The sequence below is a fragment of the Pogoniulus pusillus genome, chromosome 2, assembly GCF_015220805.1.
Source record: "Pogoniulus pusillus isolate bPogPus1 chromosome 2, bPogPus1.pri, whole genome shotgun sequence".
Lineage (NCBI taxonomy): Eukaryota > Metazoa > Chordata > Aves > Piciformes > Lybiidae > Pogoniulus > Pogoniulus pusillus.
Window position 1 is genome coordinate 30,604,965 of NC_087265.1, and position 16,235 is coordinate 30,621,199.

A 16,235-nucleotide genomic window follows, 5' to 3' on the forward strand; every position below is an offset into this window, starting at 1 on the left:
ATGTCACACCCTGTACTCCCAGGTTTTCCAAACTGACTGTAGCCTCAAGCCCTAAAGCCTTACCCCAGGTGCATAAAGCCTGCATGACAACTAATCAAGCCCTGTGAGCTAACAGAAAAGCAGCTTGCTGCCTGCATGTTAAAATTGAAATCAAGCCCTGGCCTGCTCTGTGTTGCTCTCATATAAACGTGCTGAGTGTTTTGCATACACTCGAGAGAGAAGCAATGCCTTCGCTTAGCAAAATCCAGTGTTGCAGTTCACATTTAATAGTCTTCAGTGCCTTGGAGAACAATTACTACATAACACTCTTGGTAGTAATAATATTAAGAAGTGTAAGCAACCAGCTTTAAATAAAGAACTACTTTTCCCGTGCTGCTTAACGCTACTCCTGGCACATTTAGGAACGTGAATTATTTACCAGATCATAAATGAAGTTTGTCACCCAATAGCTTGTCATCCCAATGCCTGAAATATGCTGCAGCTGCTTGGCTTTGGTTTGATGTTCTTTTACCACATAGAGCACAAAGCTTGCTGTTGTGATAGAGTAGCCAACCAAAACAGACATGGAAACTATGATGTCAAGTAAGCTGTTGAGCCTGTGGAGAAGAATTTACATGGTGAGTCAAAAGCAGCAGATATCCCTCACTGTGAGGCAGTGTTTAGAGCTCACAGGAACACAGCATGTTAGGGGTTGGAAGGGGCCTTCGTGGATTATCAAGTCCAATCCCCCTGCCAGAGCAGGACCATAGAATCTAGCTCAGGTTACATAGGAATGCATCAAGACAGTTCTTGAACACCTCCAGAGGAGACTCCACGACCTCTCTGGGCAGCCTGTTCCAGTACTCTGTGACCCTTATAGTAAAGAAGTTCTTCCTCATGTTGAAGTGGAACTTCCTGTGCTGTAGTTTACACCTTTTACCCCTTGTCCTATACCAGGGCACAACTGAGAAGAGTTTGTTCCCTCCCTCTTGTCACTCAGTCCTCATATACTTATAAACATTGATTAGATCTTCTCTAAGTCTTCTCTTCACCTGACCAAAAAGCCCCCGATCCCTCAGCCTCTCCTCACAGGGCACATGCTCCAGCCCCTTAATCATCTTCAGATGATTTGCTCAGAAGCAAAGGGGTCTTGATTCTGTGCCTAATCTTTTGTGTAATTAAGCTTATCAAGAAGGGCTCACAGCACTGAGTCTTAACACTGTACCATAACATGGCAAGGCCAAAGGAAAAATTATATTGTTATCATTACTGTTGTGCCAAAGCACAAACATGTGGGGAGATGCTGTAACTGTGACCTCCACATCTATATGGGATCCTGCAAAAAAAACCAAAACTCTAAGAGTGATCTGCAGCTGTGTGGCATGAAGGGTGCTGGTCATGCACAGAGGGAATGAAGACAAGGAAGAGAGAAGTTTCACGATGTAGAGAAAGATATTTAGAAGTGTAGGCCATTGTATGATTTTCAAGAAGCTGCTTTGCTTTTCTGAACAGTTCAAGCACCGACCAAATGAATCTTCTTACATGACTTGTTCTTGACTCTGTCCTCCAGGATATGGGTGAGCAGATAAGAAAATACCTATGGAAACAAAAAAGGAGAGAAACTGAAAATGTTGCTAACTTCCTTCATCAGTTCCTGAGACTGACAGTAAAACATAAAACTGTGAGCACAGAAGATAAGCAGATCAAAGCTGGGTTCCCCCCCCCCCGTCATCTTGAAATGATCTTGGGCAGAATTTTGAGCATCCTCATTTTTTACAATGACTTCCCTTTGATGCCCAGAAGATCTGAAATTTGAGCCCTAGCCCTGGCTTCTGCATCTATGTGGCTGGTAATGTCATTCACTTTGGTGAGAGCACTCCCACACCTAAAATAAGGCACATGCTTGTGGGTTCATGTCTTTTAGCTTGGATTGCTCAACCCTGACACATTCAAAACTGATGAATATGCTTCATTTCAAAGCAGCTGTTGGATGATCTCACTTCATTTCATTCATTCTCTTACCATCAGAAAGAAAGCATTCCCTATTGGCTCTCCCCATGACTGCTATCTTCCTATGATGCAGGTCTTTCTCAACATGGGCATCTCTTGAGATGCCAGCATAAATCTAAGTAAGCTACACACTTTTGTTGCCTGTTTGGCACTGAATCAATTGTGAACTATTCTGGTTTATGCAGCTAGGAAAAATAAAAATGTAATTTTGTCCCAAGCAACTGGCAAAAAACCTGCTTACTGCAATTGTAAGCCCAGGGGGGTGTTTCCCAAAAAAGGTCTCTTAAAAATGGGCTTGAATGAAGCACAAGCTGCAAGACAGATATTTTCTGCTCACGTGTAGATATCTTTGTAAGATTTAGTTTAAGTACTTCTTCATCAAGGTGAACGTCTACCTCAAAATATACTGGCGTTGTTTATCACAGCACATTTGCTTTGTTCAGAGGCAATTTGTGCCTATAAAAAGACTTTGCTAACAAAGAGAGGAACTTGAAGGGCAGTGGTGGGCCAGTTCTAGCCTCCAGTGAACATCTCTGCCTTGGTCCCAATAAGACAACAGCCAAGTCCCTAAGAATCCAGCACACAAGAAAGGGATTAGGCTAAGATGTTTATACACCTCAAAATGAGGCTATTAACCTGTATTTAGGTACCTGAGCAAATACCTCTGTTCTCAGGGAGTGCTGGAGGATCTCTGTCTGCTATTAAATCCAGAGAGATTTGCCAGAACATGCCACCTCTGAAATTTAAGCTCCTTACAGCCAGGTGTCTGACTTTCTGCAGTTACACGAGGAAGAACTATTTTGGGCTATTTTCCCTAAAGCTGAGCACTTCGACACGGAGACCAGAAAGGAGGAGGCTGTGGGTTGAGCTGACCAAATGCCACACTGAGCAAATAAATGTGAAAGGGAAGATTTCATAAGTGATTCATTTCAGAGATTTATTTCAGTCTTGTCATCAGTGAGAGGAAATGGAATTAAATTCTTGGGCTGCTGATAAAGCCACACAAACAGCCAGGAAATGTTTCCCTTCTCTAGAAGTGAGAGCAAAAGGAAGATACTGTCTGTCTAATCTGTTAATACTTCACTATAAAGCTATTTTCCTTTACTAAAGCTTAGGCTAGAAGTCAAAATTTCCATTTCAATGCTTTCTCCTTTTTTGTTGGTTGGGATTGAGAGAAGGGAGGGCACAATATACATAAGTCAAAAGCTATTATGACTTGCTGCCTAGTGACAAGGTAAAAAGCTCTTTATGTATTTTTTTCTTTTAAAAATATATGCAGTCTAAATCAAACCTCTAAAGTGAGACTGGCACCTCTTTCAAACTGCTGAAATGACAACACAGTTATATCTGGCCATTTCAATGCTTCTTAAACTGTCATTTATTCGTCACAACAACAAACAGATTGAGCTGCCAGGAGCATACCACGCAGAACGTCTGTTCAATTGTATTTCAGGCTGGATTTACACTACCCCAGGGGAGCTATCCTCATCCATTCATTTTATTTCTCCCTTTCTATGGCTTGGGAAACAGAGAATTATCTGTCTGGTCATTTACTACTTAAACATTTCTTTCCCAAAATGCATAAGCAGCAGGGCAGATGGAATAAAAACTGCTGCTCTTTTATCCCACTGAAAATTGCTATTTTGCTCGAATAAAACTTTGCCTGTGAAAACTTTCGGATGGTTCACACAAGCTTCCTGCCTTTTCTCTTGCTGCAGCACGTGTTGGGAATACAGAGTCAGGGCAAAGAGCTTCACTGCTTAATAATTCAGCTGCTCTGGGATGTTCTTGCCGCTGGAGACGCCTGGCTCAGGTCTCCTCGCTCTACACCCGGGCAGGGGCTGCGGTTTTGTGATGCGCTCCAGCAGCACACGCCAAAGAGCTTGACCCCTCTGCCCCAGAGGCCATGCTGCACATCACGAAGGCACGAGCCACTGGGCCATTTTAGGATGGCACCGTGGACAAGGCACCGGTTTGGCGTGCTGTGAGCTGAGCTTGTGGTGGAAGGAGTGCCAGGGCATTGGTATGTGGAGGTGAGAAGAGAGACGTGCTGTTTCGACTCACAGTCAGCATCCTGCTGTTTCTTTAATTCATGGCGTGGCACTCAAGAGCTTCAGACAGATGCCTTTTCCATTATAGCTCAATTCAGACACATCAGTGAGGTATAATCTTATAAGCAAAGAGGCACTGTCACCTGGAACAGCAGGCCTCTGAAGTGAGGGGGGCCAGGCATGAGCAGGACATGGCCAGAAGGGCACTATTTGTCAAAGAAAATCAATCGGTTGGGCATTTCTGCACACAATTGCTACTCTTGTCAGACCCCATAAATCTCTGTGCAAGATCTCTCAAAATGGCATCAACATAAATCTCTGCTCTCCCCACACCTCTTCAATCTCTAGAGACAGGCATGCATGCATTTGTGCCCATGCTGCACCTTTAGTGCAGGCTAAACTGTAAATGGCAAGGTAAAGTGCCCTGCTTTATAGGCAGGAATTTGGGCTGCTGCATTACATTACTGAGGAGAAGCTATGCGAAGTGATAACCCCAAATGGGTACTAACACTCCTTGGAATCTGGGTGCACGAGGTGTGCCAGAGGACAAATATAGCTGAAAATTGAGTTCCTCACTTAATCTCACTCTCTCTCATTCAAACAGGAATGTACCCACACATCCTGAGCTGCTTTCAGCAGGAGGGTGACATATTTAATAATCCAAACCACCCCCTGAGATGACCTAAAGTAGCCTCCTTTCTACACATCACTAATCGGCACCTTTCAAGAAGCAGCTATTTCAGTGCCTTGATGAGAGGTAATACATCAAATAGCAATGATTTGCATTATTTGGATGAAGGAAATATTGTACCTGGAGTCACAGGATCACAGGATGTTAGGGGTTGGAAGGGACCCAAGGAGATTGAGTCCAGCCCCCCTGCCAGAGCAGGACCACACAATCTAGCACAGATCCCAGAGGAACGCGCACAGACAGGCCTTGAAAGTCTCCAGGGAAGGGTCCTCTCTATCCTGCTCCCCTGAATCTTTGACTAAGACATATGAAATATGTGATTTATTCACATTTTTCTATTCTGTTTTTAAAGTAATTACTGAGAATAAAGAAATGGTCTCATTGAAGTCAAGGTAAGTGTTGTCATCAATTTCAACAGAACCAAGCAAGATGCTCCCCCGCAAAGGGGAGAAATGACCTGCTCATGTAAAGGGACACTTACCATATCTAGAAGTCTCATTTTTTGGCAAGTTAGCTCGAAGAATGAAGTTGTTCAAGCTGTTGAGATAGGCTGGAAGGCTGTGATAACCTTCGGGATTATACCACACCTGCACACAATTGAGAAATTGAAACAATTTGGGAGAGAAATGGTCACTGATAACGTTCTGGTTTGTTCTGCTTGCACAAATGAATCATTCCATGGTTGTTATCTGAAGCCATAAGCTCTACAAGTTAAAGTCCAATGATTAAACCACATGAAGTACTGAATGAGTATGAAAACACATTTCAGTGTCAGCAGAAGCAGTCCCATCAGTTTCATTTGTCTTCTGGGAGAGAAGAAAGCAACGCTAACTAGACACGTGACATAAAGTGTGCAGAAACTTGGTTTCTTCTCCATAATAAGCTGCTCTGATCTGATGAACACCAGCAGTGGTGACTTCCCAAAGAAGGCTAAGCAGTCCAATGTCTAACATCCCTTGAAAACCAAGGGGGAAAATGTTGCTTTAGGGCAAAAAAATAGGCAGTTGCCACCTTCTCATCCAGCAACAGTGCTTTCCTCCTCATAACTTTCTTACCTGTATACCATGTAGACTCTGAGGACTGAGAGGAAAAATCAGACCACAGCACACACACTTTGGGGACATTTACCATCACCTGCTTTAGACACAACCCACAGTGCCAAGGTGCACTGCAACATTTTCATGGAGGAGAAACAGAGGAATGTGTATTTCAGAGAGCAATCGGACATCCCTAGTTAGTGTACATACATCCTCTCACAAGATAAAGGTGCTACTAATTGATCTGGTATCTGTGTAACAAAATGATGAGAGCAGAAAAACTGTTCCCTGCTAGCAAGAGAAGGCAGAGCAATAAAGAAGAAAGGAGAGAGAGAAGGAAATGAGTTGTAGGTCATCTCTTTCGTGCCAAGCTGAAGATTTCAGAGGGTTTCACTTTCATTTGTGAAGTAGCCCCGACCTCAAAATTGTTTCTCCTGGGTTCCACACTTCCCATGCTGGAATGAACAGATGGAGGTTAGTTACCTTAGTCAACGTTCTGTTGGGGGGCACTGGCTTGATATCGAACTGGAGATCTTTTGTTAATGGCAGTCCAAAGCTCCAGCCACCATATCTGAGTGAAGACCAGAGGGAAATGCATTGCTGTTTTAATTCTAAAGCTTCAACATCTTTGGTTGGTGCATGTTAGCTGCCACTATCGCCCCTGTTAACCCTACCTTGACTTAAAAGAACTTCTCCCAGCATGTTGCGTGTGGCCAAGCCAACACTGGGGCAGAAGCCCTTATTTGGGTGAAAAAAAAAGGAAACAGAGACTTGACAGAACTGTCACAAAACTGTGCTGAAAGCCTCCATTTGAGGAGCACTTTGGGACTGTGTGGTCTTCTGACTCACTTGCCTAACACATCAGAATAAGGTGACTGCTTCTTAACCAGAAGAGGAGCAGCTCAGTTTAAATCAATGGCAGATGAACATTCTCCTTGGCAACCTTAATGGTAGGCTATTTTTGCCCCAAGACATGCTGTGCAGGCTGTGTTGCAGAGTCCAGACACACTAATGGCTCTGACAGCCCCATGGTGCAAGAAAGCATTCAGCCTCTAATTTCACTGAACGGATGCACTCGTTTAAATGAAGCACACTATGCCACTCTTCAGAGAGCCAAACTCGGAGGGAAACTTATCCCGAGGGTTTACTTCATGGCTGTGTCAGATTTTCCTCCTCTTAAGAATTTCAGTGCCAGACAAAGGCTTGTCTGCAGATTCAGCCATCCACGCATCAGCTGATTGGCATGTTATCCCTAGGCTATCTCTGCTATGATCAAGCAGAGCATTTGCACAAACCTTTATCTTTGATTGCAGGACATTTTACCTCCTTTCACCAGACTCACAGAGACCATCAGCAGAGACCTTCTAAACCCCTACTGCACTGTCATGTCTTCAAGCACGGTGGATATGATATGTGTAAGTGCAGTTCAGAGGAGCAGGACTGGAGATCTACCTATGCCATACCGTTTCTGCAGGAAGTCTTTGGCAGTTGCCAGAATGTAGGTCTCCACATTGTGCCCTGTAAGATTGTAGAGTGTCCGTGTGGAGAAGGTCCTTCTGTGAGGGGGAGTGTAGTTTGTCTGTGGGCACGTCTGAGTGGAGTCAAATGAATAAAAATGTTAGTGTCTGTGCTTTAACTAAAAACAAGTGTATCACAAAACTGAGAGCTGCAATGGCAACGTTCTGGTCCTGGCTCTGATTCCTACAGAAGCTGGTGATTTGCAACTCAGAGTGCAAGGACACATGGCACACATCCCTGAATGCTGTGCTGAACATATTTAGTGAGGTGCTTAAAATCAACCTTCACTTAAATCTATGCTTCAGCTCTACTGCCCTCAGTGAGACCTTGAAATGTGCTTCACGCTACCTAGGAAGAATTTTACTGAATTAAGGCTGATCTTACTTAGCAGAGTGCCAGAGTAACTGCACAGACAACTGCAGGGGGCAAAAACAACTCACGAAGCAGAAAACTCCGTGGTGGCTTCAGACTCTCATCTTGCATTTCACAGTAGTGATGCTTTGCATTTTTGGTTTATTGTCAGTCACTGGGGATATTTTCCCAAGCTTCAGAGAAACCTTGGATTAGTCCTAGATATATAATTTAACATGCTGAGGGCCAAAGTCACATCGACTGTTTCACAAGGTTTAAGAGTCCTACCAGACAGCGTACTGGCAGCTTCTTTCAGCTCATCCATAACAAAAGCTCTGGCCTCCCCCATTGTGTATCTGTTCATAACTTAATATCTGAATACACCAAATAGCTTCTTTTATTCTGAAGAACACCTGCCTGTACCTGCTAGAAGTGAGAAGCAGCTTTGAAGATTATCCTGATTTACCAGAAGAGTCATAACAATACTTTTATTGATGTGTTAATTGTATGTCCAGAAAACTTCATAAAATAGCTGCATTTTAAGGAGTGACAAACATTCAACTAAGGACATGATTTATCTTAAAGATGGCATCTTGCTGTACTGTGAGTCTGATTTCCTACTGGAAAAACAGCTAGAAGGTGAGTGAACACCACACTGCATGGAGGAGAGCTCAACTCCAAACTGGCCTGTAAAACTGCAACATCCTTGGGGCAGAATCTGCCTCTTCCTCATGTGTGCAGAAAGACACTAAGCCCAGCACTACCCATATCTGTTTCTTAAAGTATCATCATAATGCAAATAACTAATATTATTAAGCATGACTACTTATAATAGAAATCAGTGCAAAATCAGATGGATCTAGACTGCAGAAAGCTAAATTCTGAAAAGCAAGCAACAAAAAATAGCTGTGCTTTCATATAATAACAGTGCTTGCATAAAATGCAGTTTTCCTCTTGAACACACCTCTGCTAAATGGGACAATCATCCAACATGCAAAAAATGCTATTCAAGCTTTTCCCACTATGGGAAGCAAGGCAGGTATATTAGCAAGCAAATCTTCTGAGGACCCTGTTCCCTTTCCTGTCCCCAGACTGGAGCAGACAGTGGTTATCTAGCACACAAAACCAAACAAGGCCAAAAAGAGACAGAAGGAATTTGAAAACTGAGTTGCCCTTAGTGTCGTTCCCACCCACAAAACCACTCCCTCAAACATTCCCCCAAACCCCTCTCACTTTGGGTTGTATTCGAATTACCTGGATTCCATGTGTGCAGTTGCAGGCAGAGTACTTAGTTCTCTCGTTTCCACTTGTAATCCACTGGCCGAGCATGTCCTCCTTTAAACACTGCCTGAAAGTGAACACATTTTCCTCTGAGGTCCTCTCTGCTCAGGTGTGCAAATGATACTAATTGCTGTCATGTTCAATGACAGCAAGGATAGCAGTGAGTAGCTTCAGCAGAGAAGCAGACCTTCTTGTCAGCTCTGGGTGCTTCAGGGAATGCCCATCCTTCCACTGCCTTCAGTGCCTCTCAGCAGAGAGTCCTTACTGCTGCTCTCTGTGCCTGTATTCATTCAGCTGACAAGAAGGAATCCAGACATCACTTCATTCCCATTGTAGACAGTGTAAGGAGATAGCACCCAAGGGCCAAAGTCAACTTAGAGGGCAGAAATAAGGACTATTGTCATTGCAATGCCTGGGGAGTCCTGCAATGGACTGCATTGACTGGGCAGTCCCTGTAAATACTCAGTAGGAGTATTTGCCTGCAGATACGTGGCACACACGAGCGTGCAAGTCTGCCCAGGATTTTACTACCAACTCCTTGAAAATGTATCTGAAGAGTAAGAAAAAAACCACCTCTCATGAAACACCTTTTAGGTACATAGAGTCAAAAATTAAGCTGAGAACTTTCTGGATGGGCTCAGTCTTATAACTGGGATTACTGGGAAGATAAGGGCTACTTCCCAGATACAAGAGTCACTTGCTCTTGGCCTGGCATCCTGCCGCCATCAAAGCTGCTTCCTTACCACTTATAGTAATAAAGGATCACACTTGTGGTGGTGAATACTCCACTCTGGTGAGACCGCACCTCGAGTACTGCATCCAGTTCTGGAGTTCCTATTACAAGAAGGATATGGACATGCTGGAGCGTGTCCAGAGGAGGGCCATGAATATGATCAGAGGGCTGGAGCTCCTCTCCTCTCCTACGGAAACAGACTGAGAGAGTTGGGGCTGTTTAGTCTGGAGAGGAGAAGGCCTGAGACAACTTTATTGTGGCCTTCCAGTGTCTTAAGGGGGCCTACAAGAAAGCTGGTGAGGGACTTTTAGGATATCAGGTAGGACACAGGAGTAGAGGGAATGGAGCAAAACTAGAAGTGGGCAGATTCAGACTGGATGTTAGGAAGAAGTTCTTCACCATGATGGGCAACCCATTTAGGTTGCCCAGGGAGGTGGTGGAAGCCCCATTCCTGGAAGAGTTTAAGGCCAGGCTGGATGTGGCTCTGAGCAACCTGACCTAGTGTGAGGTGCTCCTGCTCATGGCAGGGGCGGTTGGAGCTAGATGATCCTTGAGGTCCCATCCCCCCCTGACAATTCTGTGATTCTATGAAACCAAGAAGACCAGTGTCAGGGTCCTGGGAAGGTGTGGGCATCCCAGTCTCAGCCTTAAAGCATGGTATAGTTTCCTGTCTTTGAGAATATCTACGGTTCTGTGCTGGCAGAAACAAACCTTCACTCCAAGCTGCATGGGAGACACACAGGCTCTCAGGAGGGCCGAGCTCTGCTTCACACCAATCATGACTACACAGCTCTCTGCTCAGAACTGACTTGCATCCTGCCAGAGCAAATGCGTGAGCAGCGCAAGCTGGCACCTGCCTGCAAAAGGGCAGTTAGACAACTCCTAATGAGCTGAAGAGCCTGCAAGTCAATCTGAAGAGAGGCAGGAGGTACTTTTTTTCCCTCCATGTGGCACCAACATATGAAAATTGTGCAGAGGATCAAAGGCAGTTAAAGTCTAATGGCCAAGAGTGTTATGTCAATTCTTTTGCAGAGCCAGAATTTAAATGGAAGAAAACTAAGAATTACTTACGAATTGCTTTCATTCATGCATGTGTTATCTGTTCCAGGGAAAGCAAGCATTGAAGCAACTAAAGCATCTGTGGTTTCATTAAAATTCCTATGGTTTAACAAAGAGGAAAAAAAAACAAAACAGGAAAATGTTCAAAGTGCTTCTACTATGCTGAGCAGAGGAAAACTACCTGAATGAAAATGGGATTTAAGTTGTTAAATAAACTATTATTCGGTGCTAACCCTGCAGATCACTGAAGTACACTGAAGTACATGAGGATAGCCACAAAGTTTCAAAAGGACTGCTTATTGCTTGGAGCTGCACAGCCTCTAGATTTAAGCAAGACACTGATAAACTTTTGGACAATCAAGATTTTGTTTCCAAGGAAAAAGCATCTACTGCAACTTTCAGTCAATAATTCCAGTCTTGTCTCAGTCAGCTTGCTCATCTGTGCTGCCCATTTGGTTTTGGTCTTTCAAAGAGATGCTTCTCACCCATGTCTCTAGCAATGATCCATAAGGAAAGGCAAAGAACAGTAGGAACAGAGGACTCAGACACGTAGTTCTGGCTTGTTCCCCTGTCTTGCAGGACTGTAGCAGAAAGGCCTGAGCAGTCCTGAGAAAGAACACCTAAGGGCAGACATGCTTGCTTTAGAGCTCAATTTTGTATTTCTAACTTAAAGCAGAGAACTACTGGAGAAAGACTGACATTCACATCATGAAATGAGAATGATACAAGTAATAGTAATTTTGGTATTAGGATTCTTAAGCACAATTAGATGATTAAGTGGTGACATCTTAATCACACAGAAAAAGCACATGCCCTTCAAACTGATTTGTGCCTTGGACTAGTGGTCCCTGGGCAGGAAAGCATCTTCTGTACTGACAGAGAGGAGAGCAATGCAGACATCTCTCAAGATGCATAGAATTTGATCCAGAGTTGTTACATTGGAGATGACTTACGTAGGGACTTCCATATCACATCAAGGGAAGAGTATATATATAAAGAAAAATTCCATGAGGCAGTATGGCTTTCACAGTGGAAAACACAAGGAATATTTCTTACATATTCCACAGTTAAATCCAGCTGAGATTTTTTTTTCCCCCAAAACATTTCTGATTGCTGATCTGAGCCAAACCATCTCCCCCATGGGGGAAAATCCCTTAGCAGCAGGATTCCTACACACTGTCTGTGTCAGGTCACCACACAGATAACATAGTTACATGTCACCTGTGTGCTTAGAAACAGTCCCAATGGTAAAACTGCCTCTTTATAAACAAGTGGGGCTTAATGATGACAAAGAACACCACTCACCCAAAGAAGTCTGCCTGGTCAGATGTGCCATACAGAGAGGGGGAAAGAAGCAGTTCAGGATATTCGGTCTCCTTAGTTCTCAGTGTCCCCAGCCCCATCGCAGCTGTCACGAAGAGGACTGGGAGGATGACCTGAGCAATGAAGCCTCTGACATCCCGACGGGTATGGTGGAATCTCTTAACGAATAAAGCTGATGTCTTCTTCAGCAGCAACGGCAAACCCTGCAGGCTTTTTGATCTGATCAGGAGCTGATCTGGGTATGAAGGAGAAGGTATTTTGTTATTTGTGAAATGCAGAGAACTGACCATGTAGTAGCCTGGGAGCATTTTTAGCTTCCTGCACTCCTTCACAGATGGCACATCCAAACATCTCAGTGAAAACATGCACAAGGCTCAAGCTTTGGTCAGGGCTCGGGTTTGGGCTTTGGACTCACATGCTCACACAGCACCACTGGTTTTGGTGTTTGGTTTTACATGCAGACACATATGAAGTTCATTCTAAGTCCTTGCAAGAGTAACACAGGCTTCCAGATTCAACAAGTTATCTACATTCTACCCACCCAGCTGTGACTTTCAGTGGAAATGCTTTATTCTTTTATATCTGTAAGCTGACTTCTTTCATAATTTAGATAGCAGGTCCTCAGACAAAACAACAAGAGAATTAATTCTGAAGTAAGAAGTGAAGGCTTTTGCATGGGTGGGGTTGCAGCATACTGAAAGCAGAGCCAAATCCTGTGGAACCTGTTCCTCTTTATGAAATATGAACCTATATAATACAACATGAAGCAAATCCTTTTTAGTGCTCTCATTACAGGTGACACAAAACAGTTCTTTATGCATGTGAGTTACTGTTCACAGTAACATTTACAGTGCAGGTCAGCTTTGAGAAGTTGAGTGTGAAAATACCTCTGCATTGCCCCTTGGATGCATCCTGAGCTGTAAAATGGTTTCTTTTTAAGCACAAAAAACCCCATTTATTCTCTGAGAGAACATTTTAACCAGGTACTTGCTCCTATTTGGGCCACACCACCTTTTGCAGCTCTCAAACCCTCAGAGATACTGGCGTAGCTTGATTCTGTTCTAAACATGGATTTATCCCTGTCTGGACCCTGTGAGCTGTTTTAACGTACCACAACAGCTGTGACACAACAAAAAGCAGTAAGAAGGATCCAGCTCACAGCTGTGCTGCTTTTGCAACAGCCTAAGGAGTTTCCACAAAGTTTCTCTCCAGTTCTGCTAGTTCTGTAGAAATAACCCTCCACATCTACAGAAATTGCCTTCAGCACATACTTGCTCTTTCACCCATACACTGTAATTGATTAGATTAAAACTCGGATCTATTTGAAGGAAAGCAGATGCAAACAAACCCCCTTCTAAATCTATTCCAAACCAGTGGATCTAAGCAGCTGTAGAGTACTGTATTTACAGTGTTTGATTGCTCTTGTGATTCCTGCTTGGGCAAAATGTGGGTTTCTACAAAGAAAGAAGACTGGGAGCTCAGATCAGTCCATCTGCCACCATTTGCATCTGTGACAAATCTGGAGGTAATGTAGTACCATCTCTTTCTGTGAAGGTATCTGTGCTCATAGACATTTCATCACCACCAATCTGACCACTGGCTCCAGGCAGCTCTTGGGGCAGTTCAGCATCTTCTTGTGGGTTCTTCACTAGGTCTTTTGTCAGATTGAGAAACACCTATGGAGCAAGAAGATATGAAGGAAACTTGGTCCAAATGACTCCTTTTACCAAACCAACAATAACAAGAATGCACTCTCCTGCTTTCTAACTATACCTTGTGCAATGATCGTGAATTACAAACCTCTTTCTATTGCCTTTCTGCTCTGTGAGAGAAACTTACCTTTTCTCAACCAGAAATTATTGTTGCCCAGCTCCTTGTCACTTCCTGTCTCTCTCCTGCTGCAGCAGTGGGAACCTAACTGTTTGCAGCTACCTCTGGATGTACTTATTCCTGAAATGACCTGCTAGCTAACTACTAGCTGGAGTTGTTTATCTTGGAGAAGAGGAGGCTCAGGGGTGACATTGTTGCTGTCTACAACTACCTGAAGGGAGGCTATAGCCAGGTGGGGGTTGGTCTCTTCTCCCAGGCAACCAGCAATAGAACAAGGGGACACAGTCTCAAGTTGTGCTGGGGGAGGTATAGGAGGAAGTTCTTCCCAGAGAGAATGACTTGCCATTGGAATGGACTGCCCAGGGAGGTCGTGGAGTTGCTGTCCCTGGGAGGTGTTCAAGAAAAGACTGGATGAGGCACTTAGTGCCATGGTCTAGTTGATTGGACAGGGCTGGGGGATAGGTCGGACTAGATGATCTTTGAGGTCTCTTCCAACCTGGGTGATTCTATGATACTGAGTAGGTGTAAATGAGGCTGTGTTTCAGCTCAGGCCCTACATAACTCTGCTCCCTTCACACTCACACAGTGAACAGCACATAGAAGGCTCTCCCTAAGGGAGACCTGAACAAGACCTGTTTCCCTGAGATATTTTCCCTTCTAGGCTCCAACAATCCTGGCTGCCTCCATACTGGGAGTGTGCACAGTTGTGGCACCTGAGCTGCTTGTGATACCTGCTGTATAACTCCTTCTTGCTGCCTTAGGAAAACACTTTTAAAGCAAGAATTTCTGAGCAGGAAGGTAACAAATCTCCCTCCTTTCTTTCTGCAAGACAGGGGCCGTTGCTGCTTATCATTTATATTTTGTTTCTGATGCAATTAAATATTTGTGTTTATTTGACCAGAGACTTCCCATGGTCAGAAAGTTACTACTCCAAGGTGCTCCAGGTGACTCACTTGCCACAATACAGCATCCACACCGAAGGTGATAATTTAGATAGTTTGTTAACACCCTCTCTGCTGACTGCATCTGTAGAAAAACCCTGATTTCTGGAGAACAGTTCAAACAGAAACACCTCATTGCCCTCTCTCTGTAATCTAACTCCAGTATCACAGAATCAAACAGGATGGAAAAGTTCTTTGAGATCATCAACTCCAACCTATCATCCAACACCTTCTAATTAACTAAACCACGGCACTAAGTGCCTCATCTAGTCTCCTTTTAAACACCTCCAGAGACAGTGATTCCACCATCTCCCAGAGTAGCCCATTCCAATGCCATTCTCTCTTTCTGTGAAGAGCTTCTTCCTAACATCCAGTCTAAACTTGCCCTGGCACAGCTTGAAACTTGTCACTGGTTGCCTGGGAGAAGTGAGTAGATAATTTGTTGGGTAAAACACCAAAAAGCTCTCAGCAAGGTGAGACAGTGGTACACTTTGTATGTTTATATGGTGTGTAGATTTATGAATACATCAACACATTTACATGCTTATGAGTGTAACACAGGAAACAGCCAAAACACTTCATCCTCTTCCTGCAACTCTCACATCCAAACCATTCTACCATCTACCCTAGAAAGCAAAGCTACACAGTGCTGGGAAGTTAATATTAATAATGATGCATTAAATTGAGTAGATCCTGAGCTCATACCTCTTCCACAGTTGTGTTTGAAATCCCATAGCAACCAAGGTGGAGATCACTCAAGCTGGTATCAAGGGCTCTGAGAAGAGCCTGGTAGGCTCCTGAGACTGTGGACTTGAAGGGAGGAAGCACATACACAAGCTCTCCACCAATATCCTCCTTGAGATAAGCTTCTGGGAGGTGAGACTGGATCAGCGAGGTCACTGCTGTGGTGTCACACTCTTCTATCATGTTCTGAAAAAGGAAGAAAATGCTTTATGGTCACTGAAAGGGCTGTGAGGTCAAAATTCTTCCTGCAAACTTTAGCCCAAGTCGTGCCCCAGAGCATAATCAGCAATCTCAGTTCAGTTATGCAACACTTCCAGTTAAATATCAAAAGCAGATGAAAGTGGGTTTCTCGTCCTTGAATTCCACATTCCAGGCCCTTCAAGATTTGCTGGGCTCCCTCTGTCTACAGGGGGACTGGAACTGGACTGAATTAACCAGCTTATACTAGCTAGAGGATTTGTAATTCAAGAGAAAAAACCTACCCACAAGACAGCTGACACCTGAACTTGGCTGCCAGCACAAACCCCACGCCTTTCCCCATGAAAAACAGAGCTGGCACATGGGTATTCATTAAAATATTCTCTATACTGTCAGCAACTGGGAAGAGAGGTTGATGTCTTATGGTATCTGCATGTTTTTCTGTGCGCTGAGGTTATCAACAGCGCTGTTATAAATGTTACCAAGAGC

At 44.0% G+C, this 16,235-nt stretch overlaps 1 protein-coding gene across 1 annotated transcript in view; it reads right to left on the minus strand.

The window, feature by feature from the left end:
• Positions 1–16,235, minus strand: part of ABCA12 (ATP binding cassette subfamily A member 12) — a 101,068-nt gene that overhangs the window by 15,788 nt on the left and 69,045 nt on the right. Inside the window, exons 33-42 of the mRNA XM_064159084.1 lie at positions 15,510–15,734; positions 13,571–13,709; positions 12,016–12,268; positions 10,723–10,809; positions 8,892–8,985; positions 7,232–7,359; positions 6,252–6,339; positions 5,213–5,318; positions 1,522–1,576; positions 419–596 (exon numbers count right to left, since the gene is read on the minus strand). Coding sequence (XP_064015154.1) covers positions 419–596; positions 1,522–1,576; positions 5,213–5,318; positions 6,252–6,339; positions 7,232–7,359; positions 8,892–8,985; positions 10,723–10,809; positions 12,016–12,268; positions 13,571–13,709; positions 15,510–15,734 — 1,353 coding nt within the window. The remainder of the gene's footprint in view (positions 1–418; positions 597–1,521; positions 1,577–5,212; positions 5,319–6,251; positions 6,340–7,231; positions 7,360–8,891; positions 8,986–10,722; positions 10,810–12,015; positions 12,269–13,570; positions 13,710–15,509; positions 15,735–16,235) is intronic.